The sequence below is a fragment of the Anopheles arabiensis genome, chromosome 3, assembly GCF_016920715.1.
Source record: "Anopheles arabiensis isolate DONGOLA chromosome 3, AaraD3, whole genome shotgun sequence".
In the NCBI taxonomy this organism is placed as follows: domain Eukaryota; kingdom Metazoa; phylum Arthropoda; class Insecta; order Diptera; family Culicidae; genus Anopheles; species Anopheles arabiensis.
The window spans coordinates 30,096,124-30,116,794 of record NC_053518.1 but is presented as its reverse complement, the minus strand read 5'-3'; the positions used below and the strand labels follow the sequence as shown (position 1 = coordinate 30,116,794).

Here is a 20,671-nt window from a genome sequence, read left to right as displayed (position 1 = left end):
CTGTTAAATTAATTGATCAATTATTGAGGGGAGAAATAGAGCAAAACTAAATTTTATTTATTTTTACCCTAGAGTAGAGGGTGTCCGCTATTGAGCTATTCACAGGGATGCTAAACTAGTAATGATATTTAAAACAAAATCAAGGAAGAATACAATTCGTCCCACACATTGTGGCATTCGAATTTGAATATTTGGTTTCATGTAAATGCCTATTTTGGCTTGTCTTTGATTGTTTACAGGGTTTTCTAGGGGTCTCTCATAGTTGTGGGACACTTCCTTGATTCTTTCTTAAGGGAAGTGAACATCATATGTTGGAAATTGGACTGGAATTCCTTAGCGAATGGCACCCTATGGCACCCTTTTTGGACAGGCTGCTTCGGAAATTCCTATTGGATTTTGCCAACAAGAGTGCTATAGAGTCCAATTCCCATTGTATTATGATCATTTCATTAAAGAGTCAATAAAGTGTCCCACAGCTATGAGAACTCTTGGAAAACTCTGTATCTTACAATACACGTTTGAATATAAAATTTGTTTACTCTAAAATGAAACGAACGAGTATACTGTGGTAACCGATGCGTGATTACTAATTAACCCTATTTGACATGGTAGTGCAAGTCTTTGATTTGTAGAAAGCAATCTAGCTGTATGTTTCTTGTACAATTTTCTCTTCATTCTATTTAGTGTGGTCATGGCGGTTTTTTGGGCTTGTAAGTCCGTATAGACCGCCCGAGAGCCTTTCATACGCGAGTCTGTGACGATCCTGCCATGGGTAAAATCAATAAAGTAACGAAATAGAAAGGTTTAGTCTATTAGTGGGACTTATGGCAGAGGGTTGATCTAGATCTAGAAAAAGCCTTGTTTGTACCAGGTAAGAGGACACTCAAGATATGCAGGCTTTCCTGCTAGGGGGACGCGTGGTCTGGATGAAAATAGATTCCATTTCTGATTTATGTGCAATATTCCTACCAATAAGGCGAGCATGTCTTTCATCGTTTACGTTTTCCTGTTAGTCTCTTATTGCTTATTTTAATTTTGCTCCTATCTAATCTCCAAGCAGCATTTTGTTTGGCAAAGGTCCTGTCGCTGTCCGCTAAGAATGATCGTTTGTTAGTTTGACGATCATATGTTTGAATTTACCTTAAAAAAACACGCTGTTATGACCTGCATTGTTTAAAATCACACAATTAATTATACACTGGAAGGAAGAGCTGCAGGATAAGACGGACAGCAAACCTATTACTACGTAAAACGGTTGCCTATGTGTGCTACTTAAATGATGAAACGCTTCCACTCTTAAATGTTTAGCAAAAAATGGCAATCAAATTTTGGTGAGATGCAATTGACCTATTTGGCACATTTTGGTCTTTGCGTTAGCTGAGCGTTACTACTTCAACGGGCAGTTTACAAACCCATCGTCAAGATTGATCTCATTGCCATCATTGACGGCGAGCGGTATCTTATCGTCCCGCCGGAACGTTCGCCGACGACGCCGGCAAAGGTAGAACGCTAGCGCCCCACCACCGCCCAACAGTAGCAGCACGAGCAGCGCAATCAATCCATCGCGCAACCCTTTCCCAGAGCCCACCGCCTTCCGTGGCAATGGCTCAAGCACCCGCACAAGCATCCACTCGGAGAACGGGCCAGCTCCGGCTAGCGAGATCGCCTGCACTCGAAGCAGATACTCGCCGGGCGTAACGCCCTGGATCGTGTAGCGATACTGGTTGCGCTCGTGTTCCAGCCGCGTGAAGCAATCCGTGCGCCGCTTCAGGTACGTCCCATTGATAACTTCCCGCTCGACGCGGTAAGCCACGGTGAGACCGTTCACTTCGGTCGGTTCGGGAAAGTACAGCACGATACGATCGCCGTACGTCGTCTTTACGATCGAGACAGGGGGCGTCGTTGTGGTGGTGATGGTGGCGGTCGTGTTTCCTTCCTCGGAGCTGTGGTTTTTAGGTGCCATCAGTTCGGGGCCGGTTGGTGCCATCTCTTGCTCCTTCATTTCAACGCTCACATTAACCCGATCGACGTACGGCGACGGGTTGGTCCGATCGGTGTACAGACTGTACGAGCTGCAGTACACGGCATCGTTCTCGCTGCACGCAAACAGTTGGAACACGTAGCGCGTGAACGGACTCAGCCCCGCCACCGTGTACTCGTAATTGTCCGTCGTGAAGGTGTGGTAAAAGAGTCGATTCACAAACTCGATCTCCGTTGCTGCGTCGCGGCGCATACGCCGCGCGTAATGATCCTCATGCCTGTCGGCCACCTTGAGCAACTTCAGCATGCTCGTCTCAAAGTCATCTACCTGGCGGCGACCAGGCCGTTCGGTGGATCGCTTCCTCCGACGGCGCCCTCCAATACGACCCCCATCCTCCGACGACGTGTGCTCGGCAAAAAAGTCATCCGGTGTCGTCAGCTCATCATCCTCATCCTCTTCCTCTTCCTCCTCCTCTTCCAGCTCCTGTTCGTACTCGAGCTGATCGCAGCCCCAGCACGTGTCCCGGGTGCAGCTTCCCTCACCCGGCGCCTGCTCACTGTGCATGCTTCTTGCCTGATGCGGATGCGTGCAGTAGTTGCGCCGGTCGAACTTGGCCACCTCGTCCGGCTGCAGGAACACGTCCACCTGGTACAGCGACACCATGCCCTGCTCGGACGCCAGTATCACCCAGGCGAGCGTGATCGCGCTCTCGTTCTTGCGCGCCGTGTGCACGCGCAGCGGCGACGTCGGCCGGTCCTTGGCCGTGCGGAAGTACACCATGTCGGACATGCCCACCGGGTCGGTCGCATTGTTGACCGACTCGTTGTAGTACGTCTGCACGTAGCACCCGTACCGGGTGTACGGCTTCAGCCGGGTCAAACGGTACGCGTAGTAGCTGCCCTCGATGCTGACGCCCTCCAGCGGCACCAGCCGAGACTTCCAGCCAAACTTGGAACAGAGCTCCCGGTCCTCGTACGGCGAGCGGTCCACCTCCGTGCGGATGCAGTGGACCAGGTAGCCCGTCAGCCGGTGGTGCGTCTTGATGTTGGGCTCGTTCCGCCAGTAGAGTGTCGCGTTCCGGCTCGACAGGACTGACGCGCGGACGTGGAACGTTTGCACGTTGCACGCCTGCATGTACCCGTTCGAACTCCAGTCGATCGTGTCGCTCGCATTGTTGTAGTCGGTGATGCGGCGCAGCAGCTTGATTTGAGCACCGCACAGCAGCTTGTTGTTGGCGAAGTACATGCCGCCGTTGTCCAGCCGGAGGTTCGTTTTCTGCTCAAAGTTCCACAGCCGCTGCAGGTTGCTGTTTTCGTACACCATCAGCGAAAACTTGGCGTTCTCGTTCACGTCCACCCCGTGGATGATCTGCAGGTTGGCGAGAAACTCGAGCGACGGGATGAAGGTGGAGCGGAACACCTTCAGATTGCCCATAATTTCCTCCACATCGCTCAGCCCGTTCCGCAGCTCGTCGACCAGGTTCGGGTGGTCCTCCTTCAGCCGGATGTGCAGCGTACCGTTCACGATCGTGCAGCCGCGCATCCGATCGGCATCGGCCAGATACATAATCTCGGTGCCGTCGCACACCTTCGGGCACCGGTACAGACAGGGGTAGCACTTGTGGTCGGAAAAATCGGCCTGCTCCTGGTCTACGTTGGTCGTGCTGTAGCCGGCCGGGCACTCGAGCACACACTCGTTCTGGTACAGCAGCCCGCTCCGCTCCAGGCAGGTTTCCTTCGTGATGCAGCGCTTCGTTGGGCGGTACAGTAGGCTACAAATACAAGTGGGAAGGTTAGATTAATGTAAAAGTCACACAAACACACCGGACCAACTACCTACCGATCAGCGGAACACTGCTCGACGCATCGTTTGCCTTCCTTCCAACCCCGGCACACCTTACACTCGGTCGCAGACGTTCCAGTACACCCTCCCAGGCACTGTGGGTGACACTTGATGCGACCTTAAACGGAAGCAACCGATCAATCAGCATCTGCAATGGCTACAAATCACAACTCACCATTAAAATTGTAGCCATTGTAGAACTTTTGGCAGCTTTCGCTGCCCCAGCAGTAGGTCGGTACGCAGGCCCGGCACACCGTCGAGTTGTTGCACACCGATTTGGGCGGTTCGAACGAGTTCTGGCTTTTAGTACCATTCTCCAGCCCACTGATAGCGGCCCAATCAATCTAAGCAGGCGAAAAGCAAGTATAAAGGAAAGAAGACTTTCCTAAGCGACGAACCCCCGTTCCGACCTTACCGTATCTAGGTGACATAGCTGAGGACAGTGCAGTGTGTACACGAAGCCGCGCTGGATTGCTACCAGGTTCTTCAGTCCAAGCTGGCAAAAGCGAAGAGAGCGAAAAAAGAAAGAGGAAGAGGGGGAGGAGGAGAAAGAGTGATAGGGAGGGAAACGGAGAGAGAGTAAGAGAGGATAAAGATAGATATACATAGAGATAGAGAGAGAGAGATAGATGAAGAGAGAGAGAGAGTAAGAGAGGATAAAGATAGATATACATAGAGATAGAGAGAGAGATAGATGAAGAGAGAGAGAGTAAGAGAGGATAAAGATAGATATACATAGAGATAGAGAGAGAGATAGATGAAGAGAGAGAGAAAGTTAAATAGAAAGAGAGACATAGACAGACTCATAGGCAGAGAGAGAGAGAGAGAAAAAGAGAGAGAGAAGTTGAGAAAAAAAGAAAAAGAGAGAGACATAGACAGAGACATACATAGAGAGATACAAAGAGAGATAGAAAGAGAGAGAGGAAGAGAGAGAGAGAAACAGAAAGAGAAAGAGAGAGAAAAACAAAGAGAAAGAATAGAGAGAGAAACAGAAAGAGAAAAAGAAAGGAGAGGAGAGAGAAAGAGAAATAGAGAGAGAAAAACAGAAAGAGAAACAAAGACAGAGACAGAGAAAGACAGAAATAGAGAAAGAAACAGAAAGAAAGAGAGAAACAGAAAGAGAAATACAAGGCAAGAGAGATAGAAAGAAAGACAGCGGAGATGGAAAGAGTAAGAGAAAGAGATAAAGAGAGAAAGAGATAAAGAAAGAGAGAGGGAGAGAGAGAGAAAGAGAGAGAAAGAAAAATAGAGATTAGTTTAATGGACTGAAAAAACAGCATGTCCACGCGCCTACCTCGATCATGTTCTCCATGTAGTAAAACACCAGCGCATAGTTGCCGATCAGCTGCTGCCCGCGGATGACCGCCAGCTGCGGAAATAGTCGCCGCAGGGTCACGAGATTGATGACGCGAAAGAACAGCATGTAACCCGTTACCTCTCTGCAGTTTAATGGACGTGTGTGTGTGTTTGATTAGAAATTTTCCGGAGATGAGCATTTCCTCGTCCCCATGTTTCGTTATAGAAAACAAAAATCATAATAGAAAAAAACAACCCAAATGCGCATACATTTACACATAAAGGGATTTATACTTTTATTTTTCGATTCATTTGCAGTTCTGCACGGTTTTCTGCCATCGTGGTTTGAGTAAAAAACAATGTCCTCACCCGTATTTTTGGGGTGATTTGAACCGCACACAGACACGACACTCACTACAAACTACCATCATCCCTCTGCTTGTGGGGTGTGCACAATTTCATATAAATTTCTTCCGCCTAGAGCTTAACCTTGATGGTTCGCAAAACCACGGCGGCACCGTATACGCCCTCTTTCCATCTTTCTCTAATAGTGTACATGATTGTTTGTTTTTTTTAATCTTTCTTTTAAATCTTCGCTATCTTACACTACCGTCACTTACACACGCAGCAAACACGCTATCAATAGTAGTGCACACCCTTTGCCCTGTCGTCTCAATTTTAAACCTGTCTTTCCTTTTGTTTAGAATTATGTATGCTGTATTATGTATCACATTTATCACTTATAAAACCGATGTACACCACGCACGTGTGGGGAAGGTGCAAAGTGTATGAATATCAGGTGGTCTCGTCCCATACAAATTGACAACTAATTTCGAAATCAAAAAAATCTCCTTTTGACAGAATGGGTGAAGTGAATTTCCATAGGAACCGTTCGCTTTGTTTTTAGCAACACATACGTAGTACACATTGGTGTCCTCATCGACGGCATTATTTTGATCCAAAAATGGATTTTAATTAGTTCAGATTTGGTTTAGCCTACAGTAACATATATTTTGAGTGCTTTTTAAGGTATTTCAGTGCAAATAACGAAGATTCTAAGATTGTTTGTGTGTAAGGCAAGTCGTCAGAAAGCTTGTTTGGGGAAATGTTTTCACCCATGCTGTCAAAAAGTGACGTTCAACTTTTGCTATAAAAAACAGGCTATGAGACCACCTGATATTCATACACTTTGGGAAGGTGTCACGATAAGTAGTAGCAGTAGCTAGTAGGTAGTATTAATTGATGATTCATCGATGCGCTTGCCAGCTAAGCATAGTTGCGATTGTATGCTTTTGATTGAGAAAACGTTTACTTTTTTATAACGAACCATTCTTATTTTCAAACCGTACCGGTTGTTATTATATATACAGCTAATTCTATCGGGAGAGCTAAACGAGTTGAATATATCTGACCGGTTTGCTATGGTATGTAGAGAGATATGGAAAGAGAAGGTGAGAGATGACTGTGCATTATTGCATAACCTGACAGCACCACACACACACTGCACATGAGAAGAGTCGGCTTCGCGACACGACTATTACATGGCTTGCCATGATGCGTTCTAAACAACCACTAATATCGTACTGGAGAGTGAGAGAGAGAGAGCAAGAGAGCGAGCACTGAAGACGCAGATCACTATTGGCAGCAGGTTACAAATTACCACCACTGGATCTAACCTTCTTCCATTCGATTCGATGACCTCCAATGTCAAATGCAACACGGTGTCCCGTGTTTTGCCAATAGAACGCATGCAGGCGCGCACTAAAACAAAATAAAACAAAAACCAACCCCCAAACCATACGCACCTCAGGTTCTTGCAGCTGTACTTTTCAAACTCCTCGCTCGGCACGCGCTCGATCAGTACCATTTGCAGGAACCCATTGATTACGGTGCAGTTTTCGATCTGCTTCAGGCGCCGCAGATCGTTCCGGATGTCCACGTTGGTGCAGCGCGGATCACTATCGTCCGTCGTCGTATCGGACGCGGTGGTGGTGGTGGTGTTCGAGCTTACAGTCGTCGTCGAGATTGATCGTTGGCCGTTACCGCCTGCTTCGATTGCGTCACGCACCATTCGCGACATTGTGGGGTCGTGATTTTGGGCAGCAGCAAGCAACCACACGGTTGCGAGGGAAAACACTTTCCACCGCAATGCCATTGCTCCGCCGCACTGCACTACGTACCACAGGCGGGAGAGCAGCAAGGGAGGAAACTAGACACACACACACACAAAAACACAAAGCAACTCGAGACGGTAGCGTACTGCTGAGAGCAAAGGCAAAGTAGGCGCGCCTGTTCTCGGCGCGAGCTTCAAGACTGGACTGGATGGCATGCATGCACGCCCGCCGGTCGGGGTAGGCGCGTGTTCAACCGTTTACGCACACACAGGCGCGCCGCGATGGGGGTGCTGGGCGGGTGATGATTCTTTCTCCCGGCAAAGGTGAACCAATCTCGAGAAGTCGATCAACAATTATGTCTAATTGAATTATTAGCTGCTCGAACACACACAATCACAAAGTGGACGACTTGCAACCGGCGGGAGGAGAGATAGAATGCGCGAGTGTGTTTGTAGACGGAGAGGTGGAGAGACTATGGCCAAGATTGATGATCTCTAGCCATAGTGCACCGTTGAAGAAGAAGAGGAAGAAGAAAAACGGACACATACAGGTGTGTAAAAGGGAGCCAAGTGAATAAATGCTTCTCCCATTCCTTTTCATGCTGCTCAGCACTACAATCGATGAGTAACCAATGGCCCGCGGGGCGGTTAGGTTCCGTCTTCAGATGCAAATAGTTGGGATACTCAGTTACACACACACACACATGCAGAATGCGCAAAACTCACCGAATACGCATCGGAAGAGCTATGCGTTTTGTGAGAATAGATTTGGTTTTGGCACGTGGCTCAACTGTAATTGGGTCAACGCTGTAAGTTAATGAGCATTCCAAAGAAAATCAAATCTACACAGATTGGGTGAAATCCTACTATTATGCGCAAAGAAGAAAAAGGCTCAGTGTGGAAGAAGCAGCAGAAAGAAGGACTAAGAGAACGTCACAGACCATTGAATGGTTCATTCCAGGGTCATTTGGCGACGTCTTTACTTTGCGTTGCGCGTCTCACGCGTTTCTGTCGCTTGCTCTCTCCCTCTCTCTCTCTAGTTCACTCTCATTTTCTACTCGGTCATTATCTGCAGCGTATGGTGTGTACAAATGCTACTGTCGTTGCTTTTGTTTTTCGTTCCGTTGCTCTCCGGTCGGGAAATGTCCGCTACATACATCTCTCCTATTGCTAATACCTACATCCGGACTCGCACCGAAAACGGATCCATATGAAATGGGGCTTAAAATCGAGGACCGCGCGTTCGCGATATGTGATTGTGGTACGCCTGGGACGTATACGGCCCGTAAGGGACGGTTCGTGCTGTATATAAAAAAAAGGAAATGAAATGAAAGAAACAGAACAACATACAATTATAGACGGGGCGCCATAGTTTGCGGTGAGCTGGGGGGGGGGGGGGGGGGTGGGAGTGATTGGGGAATATTAAAAACAAAACAAAACGCGGCACAGTCACTAGTCTAGTAAGGAAGTTTCGTCCTGTTTTGTTGCTTCCTCATCACATCTCTCGTTGAGTGTTTAGTGTGTTTGTGTTTATGATATTCGACGATCAAGATCAAGTAATGTTATGTATGTGTCCTCGCAACCCGTTTTTGTTAGGCACTAGGTAGACGAGGTTGTTTGCCTTTTACACTTACAACAATGAAATACCTTCACCGGATTGAGAGCATCGGCAACAGAGAGCATCTGTTAGTGCGTTCTAGCGTGTCAGTAGTACACTAACAAACAACATAAATGAGAAAAAAAAAACTAAAACTAGCTTAACGTATAGTCCTACACATCTAATAGCGCCTAGCTAAGGAAACTATAAAGAGAGATAGAGTGAGATGCGCGCCATGAGAACGCAGATTTGAGAAAGATTGCCAGCTTTTTTTCGTACTTTTGATTCAACGTTGCGTTAATTCTTTGGTACACGACGCCCGTCGGACGCCGTGGTTTTGGAAGTAAGTTTCGTTTGTTCGTCCTCTACAAACACTACACACTACATTACTAGTAAAGAAGTGGCTCTGTCGATCTAAGCTTTTACCCCACCAACTGCTTAAATAACTAAAAAATAGAAACTACACCGCGAACCGATCATGATGAGCCCAACAGCACAGCTGAATGTCTAGAAACAGTGTTGTCGCACGAGACGCACGAGAGAAGCAGGGCTTATGAGGCGGCGCCACCATTCTTGCTGCCGCTGAGCTGACGTCACCCGTAACCGGCGGGGAATGTGTGCATACAGGGAGCACCAGCACGAGCGATACACGAGAGAGCAAAACATTGGGCGATGAAGCAGCTATGCTATTTGGTTACTTTAACCGAACCGAGGGCTAGGACAGCACAACGAAACGAAACCACCACACCACCGCGCACACACCCCACGCCCCAAAAAGGACGGTCAAGGATTTCGTTTTACTGTATGAGTGTTCCTGGTGTTTTGTGTGTGGTTTGTTTGGTGGTTAAGTTTGTCTACATTACTACAAAAGCGAGAAACAGAATTAGATAAAAACAGAAGAGAAATAGAAAGAAGAGAGAAAAAAAAACAACAACAGGGATTAAAGGTTAGTGTGATTGAAGGTTTTCGGTTTATTGGAATGGGAAAAGATTTGTTTGGGGGAGCGGAGGCTGGGGTGGCAATAGGCAATTAGTATGGCACAAACGCTGTTGTTGGTATTTGTTCTTTTGCGCTTTGCCGGGAAAATGCTGTCGTTCGAGCAGTTTTTTTATCGGGTAGTTTTGAATATTATAGCAAAACAGAAGAAATGTTAGCCGACACGATCATCTCTGTAAGCGCGGGTTGCATGTTTCGATAAGAAAAGTGTATGAGGAAAAGATTTATGGGAGGGTTTGAATGGTTTTGCATTCAAACCCTCCCATTCCACCCTCATTTCTCAATTTCTTCAGCATTGGAGCAATAGAAAAGGAAAAAATCTACGACCGTGTGTCATCATGATTTCTTCGACGCGGACAAACACCACACCACGCACGGTTCTCGTTTACAACTGCATGCACTTGGTTTGCAGTACTGTATTTGTGTGCAACTATGTATGTGTGTGTATGTTTGTTTTACTTTTGGTATGTGCACTTATTTCCTTACTACTGTTCAGGGGGACTAGTGACACGTTTTAAAGAAACATTCATATTGGCGTGAGAGTTGGGTCTATCATTTCAAAATTTGCCGCTTTGTAACTCTGCTTTGCCCCCTCCACCCTGGTCATTTGTTGCAGCACACGATGGCACACTAGAGGTGATTTCCCCCGGTGTTCGTTCTTTGGCGCGTCGATAATTACAAAACATCTCCTTTGGTGAAGTAGTGATGTGCTCTCTGGAGCGCACCGACGACTCCGATCAGACTCCGGCTATTGCAGGTCCGATAACGACTCTGGCACAATGAGACCAACTAGTCCCGCCCAGAGACGAAGTCGTCCGGGGTCGCAGTCGTCCAGAGTTCTCCGGAGTCCTTCAGAGTCTCTCAGAGTTGTCATCCAGAGTCGTCCAGAGTCGTCCAGAGTCGTCCAGAGTCGTCCAAAGTCATCCAGAGTCGTCCAGAGTAGTCCAGAGTCGTCCAGATTCGTCCAGAGTCGTCCAGATTCGTCCAGAGTCATCCAGAGTTCTCCAGAGTCGTCCAGATTCGTCCAGAGTCATCCAGAGTTCTCCAGAGTCGTCCAGAGTCGTCCAGAGTCGTCCAGAGTCGTCCAGAGTCGTCCAGAGTCGTCCAGAGTCGTCCAGAGTCGTCCAGAGTCATCCAGAGTCGTCCAGAGTCGTCCAGAGTCGTCCAGAGTCGTCCAGAGTCGTCCAGAGTCGTCCAGAGTCGTCCAGAGTCGTCCAGAGTCCTCCAGAGTCGCCCGGAGTTGTTGTTCTTCTTCTGCCAATCCGATTCAACAACTTCCGGTGGTAGCTATAGAGTACATCGGTCACAGAAAGCAACGTGTTGTCGACGCGCAATTCAAGTTTGGAATGAAATCACGTGCTGCTTATCTCTTCGCTGTGCGTAGGCGCGTATGAAATGAATCTTAGCGCAGGTATGTTAGCTAGCGCAAACGGGATTAAACGGCAGAATAACACATACTGAAAAGCGCTTCATACAAGGTTGGTTTGGTTGCACACTTGGTTTGGTTGCACATTTGGGTGCATTTCGACACAGGTTGATGTGTTTGATATTGGGTTGCTTCTTTATTTCTCCACAATTTCTGGCGGCATATACGTATACATACACACGTTTGTCAAGCGAATAGAATATTGATAGCAAAAGAAGTGCACGAGAGAGCGGGTAAAAGGTTCTGGTTTTGTTTTACCGTTTCTTGCACGGAACTACTAATAAACCCACTCCGTTTAGCTGTGTTTTTTTTTTCTCCCCGATCACATCACATTATTTGCCTTAAACCCTGTGTTAGTACACCTCACATGTTCTCTATCTGTTCGTCCTATTTCAATGTTTAACATTGGTTGCATCAGTGTACATCAATATGAATACCAATATATGAATAGATTGCATAAACGGGATGTGCAGGTGTATGCTTTAGTCTCGGGAGATGAGGTTTATGACATTGTTTTTGATACTGAAACACTTTTTTTCTCTCTTTTGGCATTTTGTGAAATGCAACAACACTCTATCATATATTTGAATATCTTGGATGCTTTGTGTGCCTTTGGTTCTGGGTATTGGTATTGCGACATCCATAAATATAATATAGTTTTCCACTATGTTTACACTTCCTAGTTTGATTTTCTTTTCTTATAGATATATTTTATAATTTTCTTTCTTTCTAGTTTGATTCGCATTCCCTATAGATCCCTTATAGATAATTCAATATTTCTTCCTTGCAACCCTTTTCTCGTTTTGCTCTTAGGCATCATGGTTAGATATTTGCCCGAAAGGGGGCGCGCGCGATTTGCTCGCTATAGAGAGTACATATAAAGTCTCCACTATGCTGCTCCTACTCATCGATCGCACTCTAGTAGTAGCTACCAAAAAGGAACCTAAGAAAAGGGTAACCAATTTCTATCTGTATTTAGAGGTACCAGCCAACTAAAAAAAAAATAGAACACACTTTCGATATGACACAGTTTCAAGTGATGAATGATATCGTTTTGCAAAATAATTACTAATATCGCTTGTTAATGACTTTCTCTCAGAATAATAAGCTAGTAGACAAGGGTAGAAAAGGTGCTCACACAAATACGCTTATCTCTTCATTGGAATATTAAAAGAAAATGCTTCTGCTTTGCTTAGTTACGATTGGTCAGTGGAGAACATTGATGTGGATGTGTGCATAGGCATCTTTAAGTGTATATCAAACGGGATCGTAATCCAATTACGCCATCAGTATTTCAGTAGGTGTATGTTTTTTTAATAGATAAATCTTTAACATCAATATCTGTTTTGCACAAGGTACTCATCGGCTTCTATGCTGCCAGCTGCCATTTTATCATTGCAGCAGTACAATTGGAACAATCATTGATCCATCACCCATTGATAGACACCAAAAAGTGCAACAATATCTATATATATATTCTTCAATAAATGTAGCACACAACATCAAACCACACGGCACACCCGTAGTATATTCATGATGATTCATAGATCGGTGCTTTCTAATGACTATACGGGTTGCAGTTTGTATGTGTCGCAATGTCAAGGAGATTTAGTCTCGCGTACAATAATCTTACAAAAAATAGTTTTATCTACGCGTGCGTTTGCTTCTATCGTCGTCAGTCTTGTGGGATTGGAAAAAAGTGGTACGATTTATTCGCGTTGACTTTTGGGCACACGCACACAATAGGATATAAAAGTGTGTGTGTGTGTGTGTGTGTGTGTGTGAGAGAGAGAGAGAGAGAGAGAGAGAGAGAGAGAGAGAATAAGAGAAGGATAGCGGGGGAGAAGAGATGAGTAACTAGACGCACTTCCTGTGTTACAGTAACACACATACATACGTTCATTCTACAGTAAATTCTACCAGCTAGACGACCCTTCAGTAGGCTCAGTATAGTGCGCAATAGAACACACCCTCCTACCCTACGAGAATTGGGTAAATACGTCTAAAAGAGAGTCATTACAACACGGTTTGACGAGACAATGTTGTGTGTGTTTTTTATCCTTTTGTGGAGACGATCATACGCCGCCTGCAGCATGATCGCTTTCCGATAGCGAAACGCTTCACTTTCGGTAGATGGGAACGGCGGTTATGGTTTGTATGTATGTATGTGCATTATCTATTTATATCTTTTCAAACATCCAGCAGTTCGTTAGACACTGATGTGATTATTTGCAACAACAATTATAGACCATCCAATACGATTAACGATTGCCCGCCGCCCTTAACTATTGGGCGGGCGATTTACATGTCTCCTTCTGTCTTCCCTTTTGGTTTAAATATTGTTTGTCTCCGCTTTAGTCACGCTACATGGAAGTTTCAATTTATCACCACCCTCTTGCCCTTTTAACGCGGTTTTAGTTTTTTGTTTTAAGCTCTAGTTTTTTGGTTTTAGTTTTCTCCCGAAGGTGTTTAAACATCCGTTGAAATCGTTGCCAGACGATCCGTCTCAACTGAATCATTTGGATGGTCCACACTGTCCTCGTGTTGCTTTGCGGCAGCTTCTCCTGCAAACACACGCAACAGCATGGCAAGAATACGGTTCAATTCGCATTAGTTTGCTTCACGGAAGAGCGTATTATCTTATACGGGATCGTATTCATGATCATGAAAAAAAGAAAAAGAAAAATACACACGTACATACACGCACAGGGGTAAATTGCACACATCGCTTCATTCCATGCAGAACCGAAATGGAAAAGAAACGGAAGGAAACAACAACAACACATCACACAACCACAACAATATGCACATGCAAAAGAATATGTCGGTGTGTTTTGTTTTACATTAAAAAAAAGAAAGTAACCAAAAAATGTGTCTACAGTCATAGGGGATGGGAAAACAAATGAACTGAACACACGGTAATAATATTCATGCACAATCCGTGCCACAAAAGCACGAAAAAACTCATAACAAATGGACCTTATGTAAAAAAAAATCATTGTTTTTCGACTGTGAAACACGCACAACCCTCATTCGCGTTCTATTGGATAAGGAAAAGAACCATAATTTCATACAGCAAATATTCTTATCGAAACATGCAACACCCAGAGAGACAGAGCAAAAGAAGACGAGGGAATATATTTAATGGTTCAAAGTTCAAAGGAAATATATAAAAATTCATAAAAAAAAAATAAAACAAAATGATCTACCCAAACTACTTCTACCGTATTTCAACAACAAACTACCATTGCTAACTGTTTTGCCATACTATTTCATGGGGAGGGAAGAATGGGCAACCACAGTTGCTAAAACACTCACCGGAAGCAGCGCTGCTCAGCACGGTCACGGAACTGCTCTCCGCCGACAGGTCTATACTCGGCGGGGGCAATGGAGGCGGCCCCGAATCGATCGTTTCGTGCAACCGTGCCGGTATTGCTGGCGGCAAGCTGGCACACACACCACTGACGACTCCCGGAGACGCTACGGATGTGCCGCCACCGCCACCACCACCGCTGTTGCCGGTATACATAGGCGAGAGCGCATTGACGGTCGGTGCAACAAAGTTGGACGCGATCGGCGATATCCCGACCGCGGAGATGATGCGCGATGAGTTACCAAAGTTTTGGTGCGGGGCAGGGTAGGGCGGTGGAATGGTGGTACTGCTGTTGCTGCTGTTGCTGCTGCCGGCAATTCGTCGATGTGCCGTTTGAGCTGGAGGAAAAGGAGTTTGGGCGTTAGAAATCAGCGCTAAAATCATGCTCCAGCGATCGCAACAGACCGTATCCAGAAGGACTAATGTCTATACTGTACAGTGGAGTGAGGCATAACTACCGATTCCAGTGTTTCTAAGTGCGTTTTTGGCGGTGCCATAGGGACAGTTGACTATAAGTGAAAAAAACGGGGTTCGTCGCCTGTCTGCTATAGTACATATATGGGACCTAATTTTCCTCATCTTTCAGAATATTCTCATTGCTCTTAGTCGATAGAAAATATACTACAAGCGCCTTTGAAGCCTGTTTTTTTTTTGTACAGGATCTTGATCGAAAATTCTCTCTCGAGTGTCCTTTCTCAAATTTTCGATGTGTTCCTGTAATATATGTCCATGTGAAATGGAGGCGCCTGATCAAAATCGGAAGAACGAAATCGAGCAGTTTGAAAGCTCACCCGACATCTCTCACAAGGGTTATTTGATTCTGCTATAATCAATGCAGTTTACGAGCAGTCATAGCAGCTGTAATTATAGCTTGCTAAATATCTTGAATACATTCCAGTGTGGATTATAGTTTGCTAGATGCTATAAAAATAAAGCAAGGGGTACCCGTTCAAACTAGAGGTGTGCCAAATGTACCAGAACCGTACGGATCATTCAGTTCACGTGAAGAAAATAAATGAACCGGTGCACAAACGAAGAACGCAAGGATTCTTTTGAAAAATGAAAATAAAAAAAACACTAAAGTTCGTGCAAAAATTCATGATAATTTTTAAATAACGAACAGAAAAACGAACATTTACAAATTTAGAGACAAAGCAAGAAATGGTCTATTTTAAACTATTTGTGTGAGTTGCTTTTCAGGGCCGAATTATAGAGTGTTAATATTGGTTTACTTTTCATGTGATCAGACCAACGGATTAATCCGTAGTTCTACCGATTTTCGAATAGTGTACCAATTCACAGACTTTACAGGTATTACTGTTTGCAAATGAACGAAAGAACCGATATCACGTTCACAGCAATGAACGATTCGGTTCACTCACGTTCACTTAAAAGAACCGAAACGCCCACCTCTAGTTCAAATTCCTCGCAATAATTAGCAGGAAGCTTAAAGAAGCTAGAGACCGATGTAACTGGCGTGACTAACTAGTAAAAGTAACTTATTGCAATTAAGTGAGAAGAATCGAATTGTAATCAATTGAAAAGTGAAAACTAATCAGAAAAACAAGTATTATCCCATCACAAATTCTCGCTCTTTTTTAACACATACCATAGTTCGGTGGACTCCGGAAGGAGCTACTCTCGGGCGGCAGTTCCATCGGTGGCGGTATTTGACTAGGTACAACATCGACGGCACTCTCCAGTATCCGGCTCGCCAGTACCGGGCGTCCGTTCGCATACATCGACATGGTGGCGCTATAATTCGGTGGATTAGTGGGCAGCAGGCCCGACAGATGCCCGACCCCACCGGTACCGCCACCGGTCACACCACTGCCCCCCGTAAACCCACCGGTTGCGTGTGCCGACGACGGAGGTGGATATTGCGGTGGACCCATGAGGCCTCCGGCGGTGCTGGCACCACCTGAACCACTGCCGGTCGTAGTTCCGGTTGGTCCGACACAACAGTGGGCCGGCGATTGCGAGGGGCTAATTGTTAGACCTGCGCCACCACCACCACCACCACCACCACCACCGGCGTGTTGCAGGTATGCCGCGTGTGGATGGTGGAAGTGCGACAGCGTACTGTTCAGGTGCCCCACCAGCCCCCCGTGATGGTGCCCGTGGTGATGGTGATGCATGTTGGTGAGCGGCGGCGGCAGGATCGCCCCAGTCGTCGGGTGTCTCGGTTGGTGGGGGCGCGTTTTCGTCTGCTCGGACAGGGAAAGCAGCTTCTTGACGGCTTGCGGTGAGGCGGCACCGAACTTTGGTGCTCCACTGTTGCCGCTGCTGGCGCTACCGATCGATAGGCTGCTCATGCCCAGCCCGAGCGCACCCTTCTTGCCTTCGCTCGTCGAGCTGGTGCTCGACGTGGTGGAGAGCGTGGGCGATGGGTAGCGCTTGCGCACCTGGACCGTGTTCGGCGTGGTACCGCCCTGTGCCTCGCACTCCAGCGACAACCGGTGCAGCTCGTCCTCGTCCGTGATGACCTTCATGTTGTTCAGGTACGCCTTGACGCGCCGTACCATCTGCGCTTCTTCGAACATTTTCTTCGGATTCGGGGCGGCCGTTGACTTCTTCCGCCGCTTCACCGTCTGGCTGTGCACGAACGCCGCCGCCACCGACGTAACCGGGGGCGGTGGGGGTGGTGCAGGCGGGGCGAGCATCAAATTCCCACTGCCCGACGGTACGGACATCTGGTTGAGCGCCAGCATTGCCGAGCTCGGGGGCTGACACTTGTACTCCAGCATGGTCAGTATGTCGTACGGCGAGTTGCACATGTGCAGCAGCGTCCGGATCTCCTTCGAGATCATGCGCAGCTTCTCGAAGTTGATCAGGCTGTCGATCTTCGTATCGTTGCCGAGATGGATAAACGTCAGGTCCTTCTTCACCACCGGATAGAACGGTATGACCGGCTGCTGCGCGTTCAGCTCCGTCTGGATCAACTGCCGGTACTTGGACATGTTGCGCGACGGATCCATCAGGTCCTGCAGATCGTTGAACAGCTTCTGATACTTTGACGGTAGCTTTTCCCACGTCTGTCGCAGCCGGCTGACCGCCGCATGCCCCAGTCCGCTTACGATCGCAAACAGGCTGTTGAAGTTCTTGCACTCCTTGCAGTGCCGGGCGATCTTGATGAACTGCTTGATGATCTTGCACCGGCGCATCATGTTGTGCTCGCTGCACACCTCCGTCACCACCCAGAACATCTCCCGGTTGACCAGCTCGGCAAAGCGCACCAGCATCGGCTTGCCGTACCGGCTCTTCAGGTTGAACAGATCGTCGATGTACTCGGTCGACTCGATCTGCCGGAAGATGCTAAAGTCCTGCAGCGTCAGCTGTATCGCCAGCTCGTTCGCGTTCAGCTGCAGAAAGTGTACCGCACTCTCGCGTATCAGCTCCGGCGCCACATCGTCCGGCACGAGCGTCTCCGTGATGCCGTTCGTCTTCAGGTAGTACCGCGAGCTGAGCCCGATCCGTTCCGCCAGATTTTGCAGCTGGTCGGGCAGTCGGCGCTGCTTGATCATGCCGCCCTCGCCGACGCTCACCTCGCACAGCGAAAAGTTCGAGCTCGGATCGTGTATGCCGAACTCTTGCAGCGCCAGCATCACCACCTCGTGCGCAGTCGTCTCCTTGTGCACCAGCAGGTACTTGCACGTCTGGTCCGACTTGTACACCTTCAGGATGTGCTCGGGGAAGTCGCTCGCCCGCAGCTCCTCGTAGTACATCGTGCCGCCCGTCTTGGCCGGCACGATCGCCTCCGTCGATTGGGCCTTCGCCGGGGTGGAGGGATTTTCGCGCAGATCCGGATTGCTCTGGTAGGCGGAGGTCGGTGGCGTTTCGTCCGAATCGGCCGTCGTTATCGAGGAGGTGGAGATGGAGGACGCCTGCGAGGAGAAGTTGACGCTGATACCCGACGACCGGTCGCTGCCACCCTCGTAGCTGCTACCGTTGTTGCTGTTGCCGTTGTTTGCGCCGCCGCCGCCGCTGCTGCTGCTACTGTTGTTGCTGCCTCCTCCACCGCCATTGTTGTGATTGTTGTTAATATTATCATCCTGGAAGACGCTATTCTTTGGCAGTAGGTTCATCTTGATCAGCGCCTTCTGGATGCGCTTCTTGCCACCGAGCGTCATGAAGCTGCCGCCCTTGTTGTTGTTCATCTGGGCGGACGGTGTCGATGCGCCCGAATCCTTCCGCCCGTACTCGATGTCCCGGACGGGCAGCGGCATCAGAAACTGGGGCGCCGGCAGCAACCCTCCACCGACCTTGTCCACCAGATCGAGCGACTTCTGCGACTGCAGCAGCTCCGTCCGCAGCCCCTTCTTGAGGTCGATCTTCAGCTTGCTCGAATCACCGTCCGCACTCGACAGCATGCCCTTAAAAGCCCACAGATTGCTCTTGACCGTGATGCTCAGGTGCGTCGTGCCCATCAGAATCTCGAGCGCCCGGGCACACGTCACGTGCTCGAAGCTCTGCCCATTCACCTCCAGTATCTGGTCGCCCCGCTTCAGGCCCGCCTCGTACGCTTTCGTTTTCGGCTCGACGCGCGTAATGAAGATTCCGCCCGGGCCGCCCGAAATCTGGAAGTTCAGATCTTCGTCGCGCGAGCTGCGCGCAAGCGTAACGTTCCTTTCCCGCGCATTGTGCTGCGCGTACACGTGCAGCAGCCGCAGCTGCTCGTACATGCTCCGTTTCTCCAGCGCCGATTCGAAGATTTCCAAAAACTCCATCATCTGCGGATCGGTGTCGAAATCCGTAAAGTGATTGTTTACCCACAGCAGTACGACGCGCGTCACCCGGTCGCACAGCACACTGTCCAGCGTGCCGGATGACAAGTGAGACGATCGATCGATCGATACCGCCGTCGCCGCCGCCGCATTATCGACCAGATCGGTCGAGCCTCCGTCCTCGCTGGACCCACCGCCATCCACGTTGAACCACTTCAGCAGCTGCTTCGAGATGTCGATCGGATTGTTGATGAAGGTGCGGCATGTGAGCAGGAAGTCTTCCACGTAGTTCGGATCGGTCAGCGTCGTGTCCTCGACCAGCTGGTGCATCAGCCGCTCGACCGTGCCGCGTATCACCACGTACCCCTTGCGCGACCCGTTCTCTCCCGTGCTGTTGCGCAACTCGGTCACCATCACGACCTGGCCGTCCTCCTCGATCTTGCGTATGTTGTCCTCGCCCTGGTGCTGTATCCGGTAGTAGTCCGTCTGCGTGATGCACACGAACTGACAGTCGTCGCACTTGGTGCGCATCACGCCCCGATGGTACAGCTTGTCCATCGTCGGCATGATGCCGAAGCTGTCGCCGTAATGCAGATACTCGACCTCGCCCGTCCCATGCTCGATCTCCACGTGCCCGTTGATCAGCACGCTCCACGAGTCCAGCTCCTCGCCGTCGTTCATCACGACCGTGCCGGCCTTCTCGACCACCGCAAACACCATCACCGCGCAGAGGGCGCGCCGCACGGCGAACGTCATGTTGGTGAACGCTTTCAGCTTCTGCGTAAACTCGAGCAGTATCTCAATGTCCTCCACCGTCCGGTCGGTCGGATCCTTTTCCAAACATTCTCGTACCGTATCGCGCACGCTTAAACTCTGCGCAGAAAGGGAGTGACAAAAGAGCGCGCGATTAGTCAAGGAGTTACTCAAGGAGACAGCAGTTTTTTGTACTTACATCTATACTCTCAGCAATGTCCTCCTCGTCTGAATCGACCACGGATTCCACCAGACCGGAGAGATCTACCTCGTCCGAGTCTAGCGACGAGCTCGTTACGGAAGTCATGGTATCTGCCTGGCTGGTATCACTTGAATGAGATAATCGGTTGCCTTTGTCATAAAGCTCTGGATAGATGCTAGTGGTTAACTGCAAAGAGAGATTAACAAAATCAAAAATAAATTATTAATAACAAGAAAACAATTATAATAATATACGCCCCTAAAAGAACCGTTCAAACACGAGTCAAATTCAGATAAAATAGTACAAATACTGTGTATGATTTAGTGTTAGATATAAGAATTAGACATGAGCACTTTACAAAATAATAA

General features: G+C 48.2%; 2 protein-coding genes across 7 annotated transcripts in view; both read right to left on the bottom strand.

Annotated features, from left to right (window-relative positions):
• Positions 1 to 23: 23 nt before the first annotated feature.
• LOC120900835 (insulin-like peptide receptor) lies at positions 24 to 8,051 on the bottom strand. Its single transcript, XM_040308337.1, has 6 exons — positions 6,925 to 8,051; positions 5,118 to 5,262; positions 4,239 to 4,319; positions 3,999 to 4,167; positions 3,821 to 3,941; positions 24 to 3,752 (listed from the first exon to the last, which is right to left on the bottom strand). Exons 1-6 carry the CDS (start codon positions 7,272 to 7,274, stop codon positions 1,388 to 1,390), a joined length of 3,231 nt encoding a protein of 1,076 aa, XP_040164271.1. The 5' UTR covers positions 7,275 to 8,051; the 3' UTR covers positions 24 to 1,387.
• Positions 8,052 to 8,175: 124 nt separating this feature from the next.
• The window catches only part of LOC120900834 (rap guanine nucleotide exchange factor 2), a 40,685-nt gene continuing 28,189 nt past the window's right edge, over positions 8,176 to 20,671 (bottom strand). For 3 of the 6 annotated variants that reach the window (XM_040308330.1, XM_040308331.1, XM_040308332.1), the window contains exons 3-6: positions 20,301 to 20,489; positions 16,234 to 20,221; positions 14,570 to 14,962; positions 11,364 to 13,815 (exon numbers count right to left, since the gene is read on the bottom strand). In XM_040308330.1, coding sequence (XP_040164264.1) covers positions 13,721 to 13,815; positions 14,570 to 14,962; positions 16,234 to 20,221; positions 20,301 to 20,489 — 4,665 coding nt within the window. In that variant the 3' untranslated portion in view covers positions 11,364 to 13,720. Of the gene's footprint in view, positions 8,535 to 8,680; positions 9,692 to 11,363; positions 13,891 to 14,569; positions 14,963 to 16,233; positions 20,222 to 20,300; positions 20,490 to 20,671 lie in introns of those variants that run through there. The other 3 variants (XM_040308333.1, XM_040308336.1, XM_040308334.1) reach the window with 3 other exon arrangements.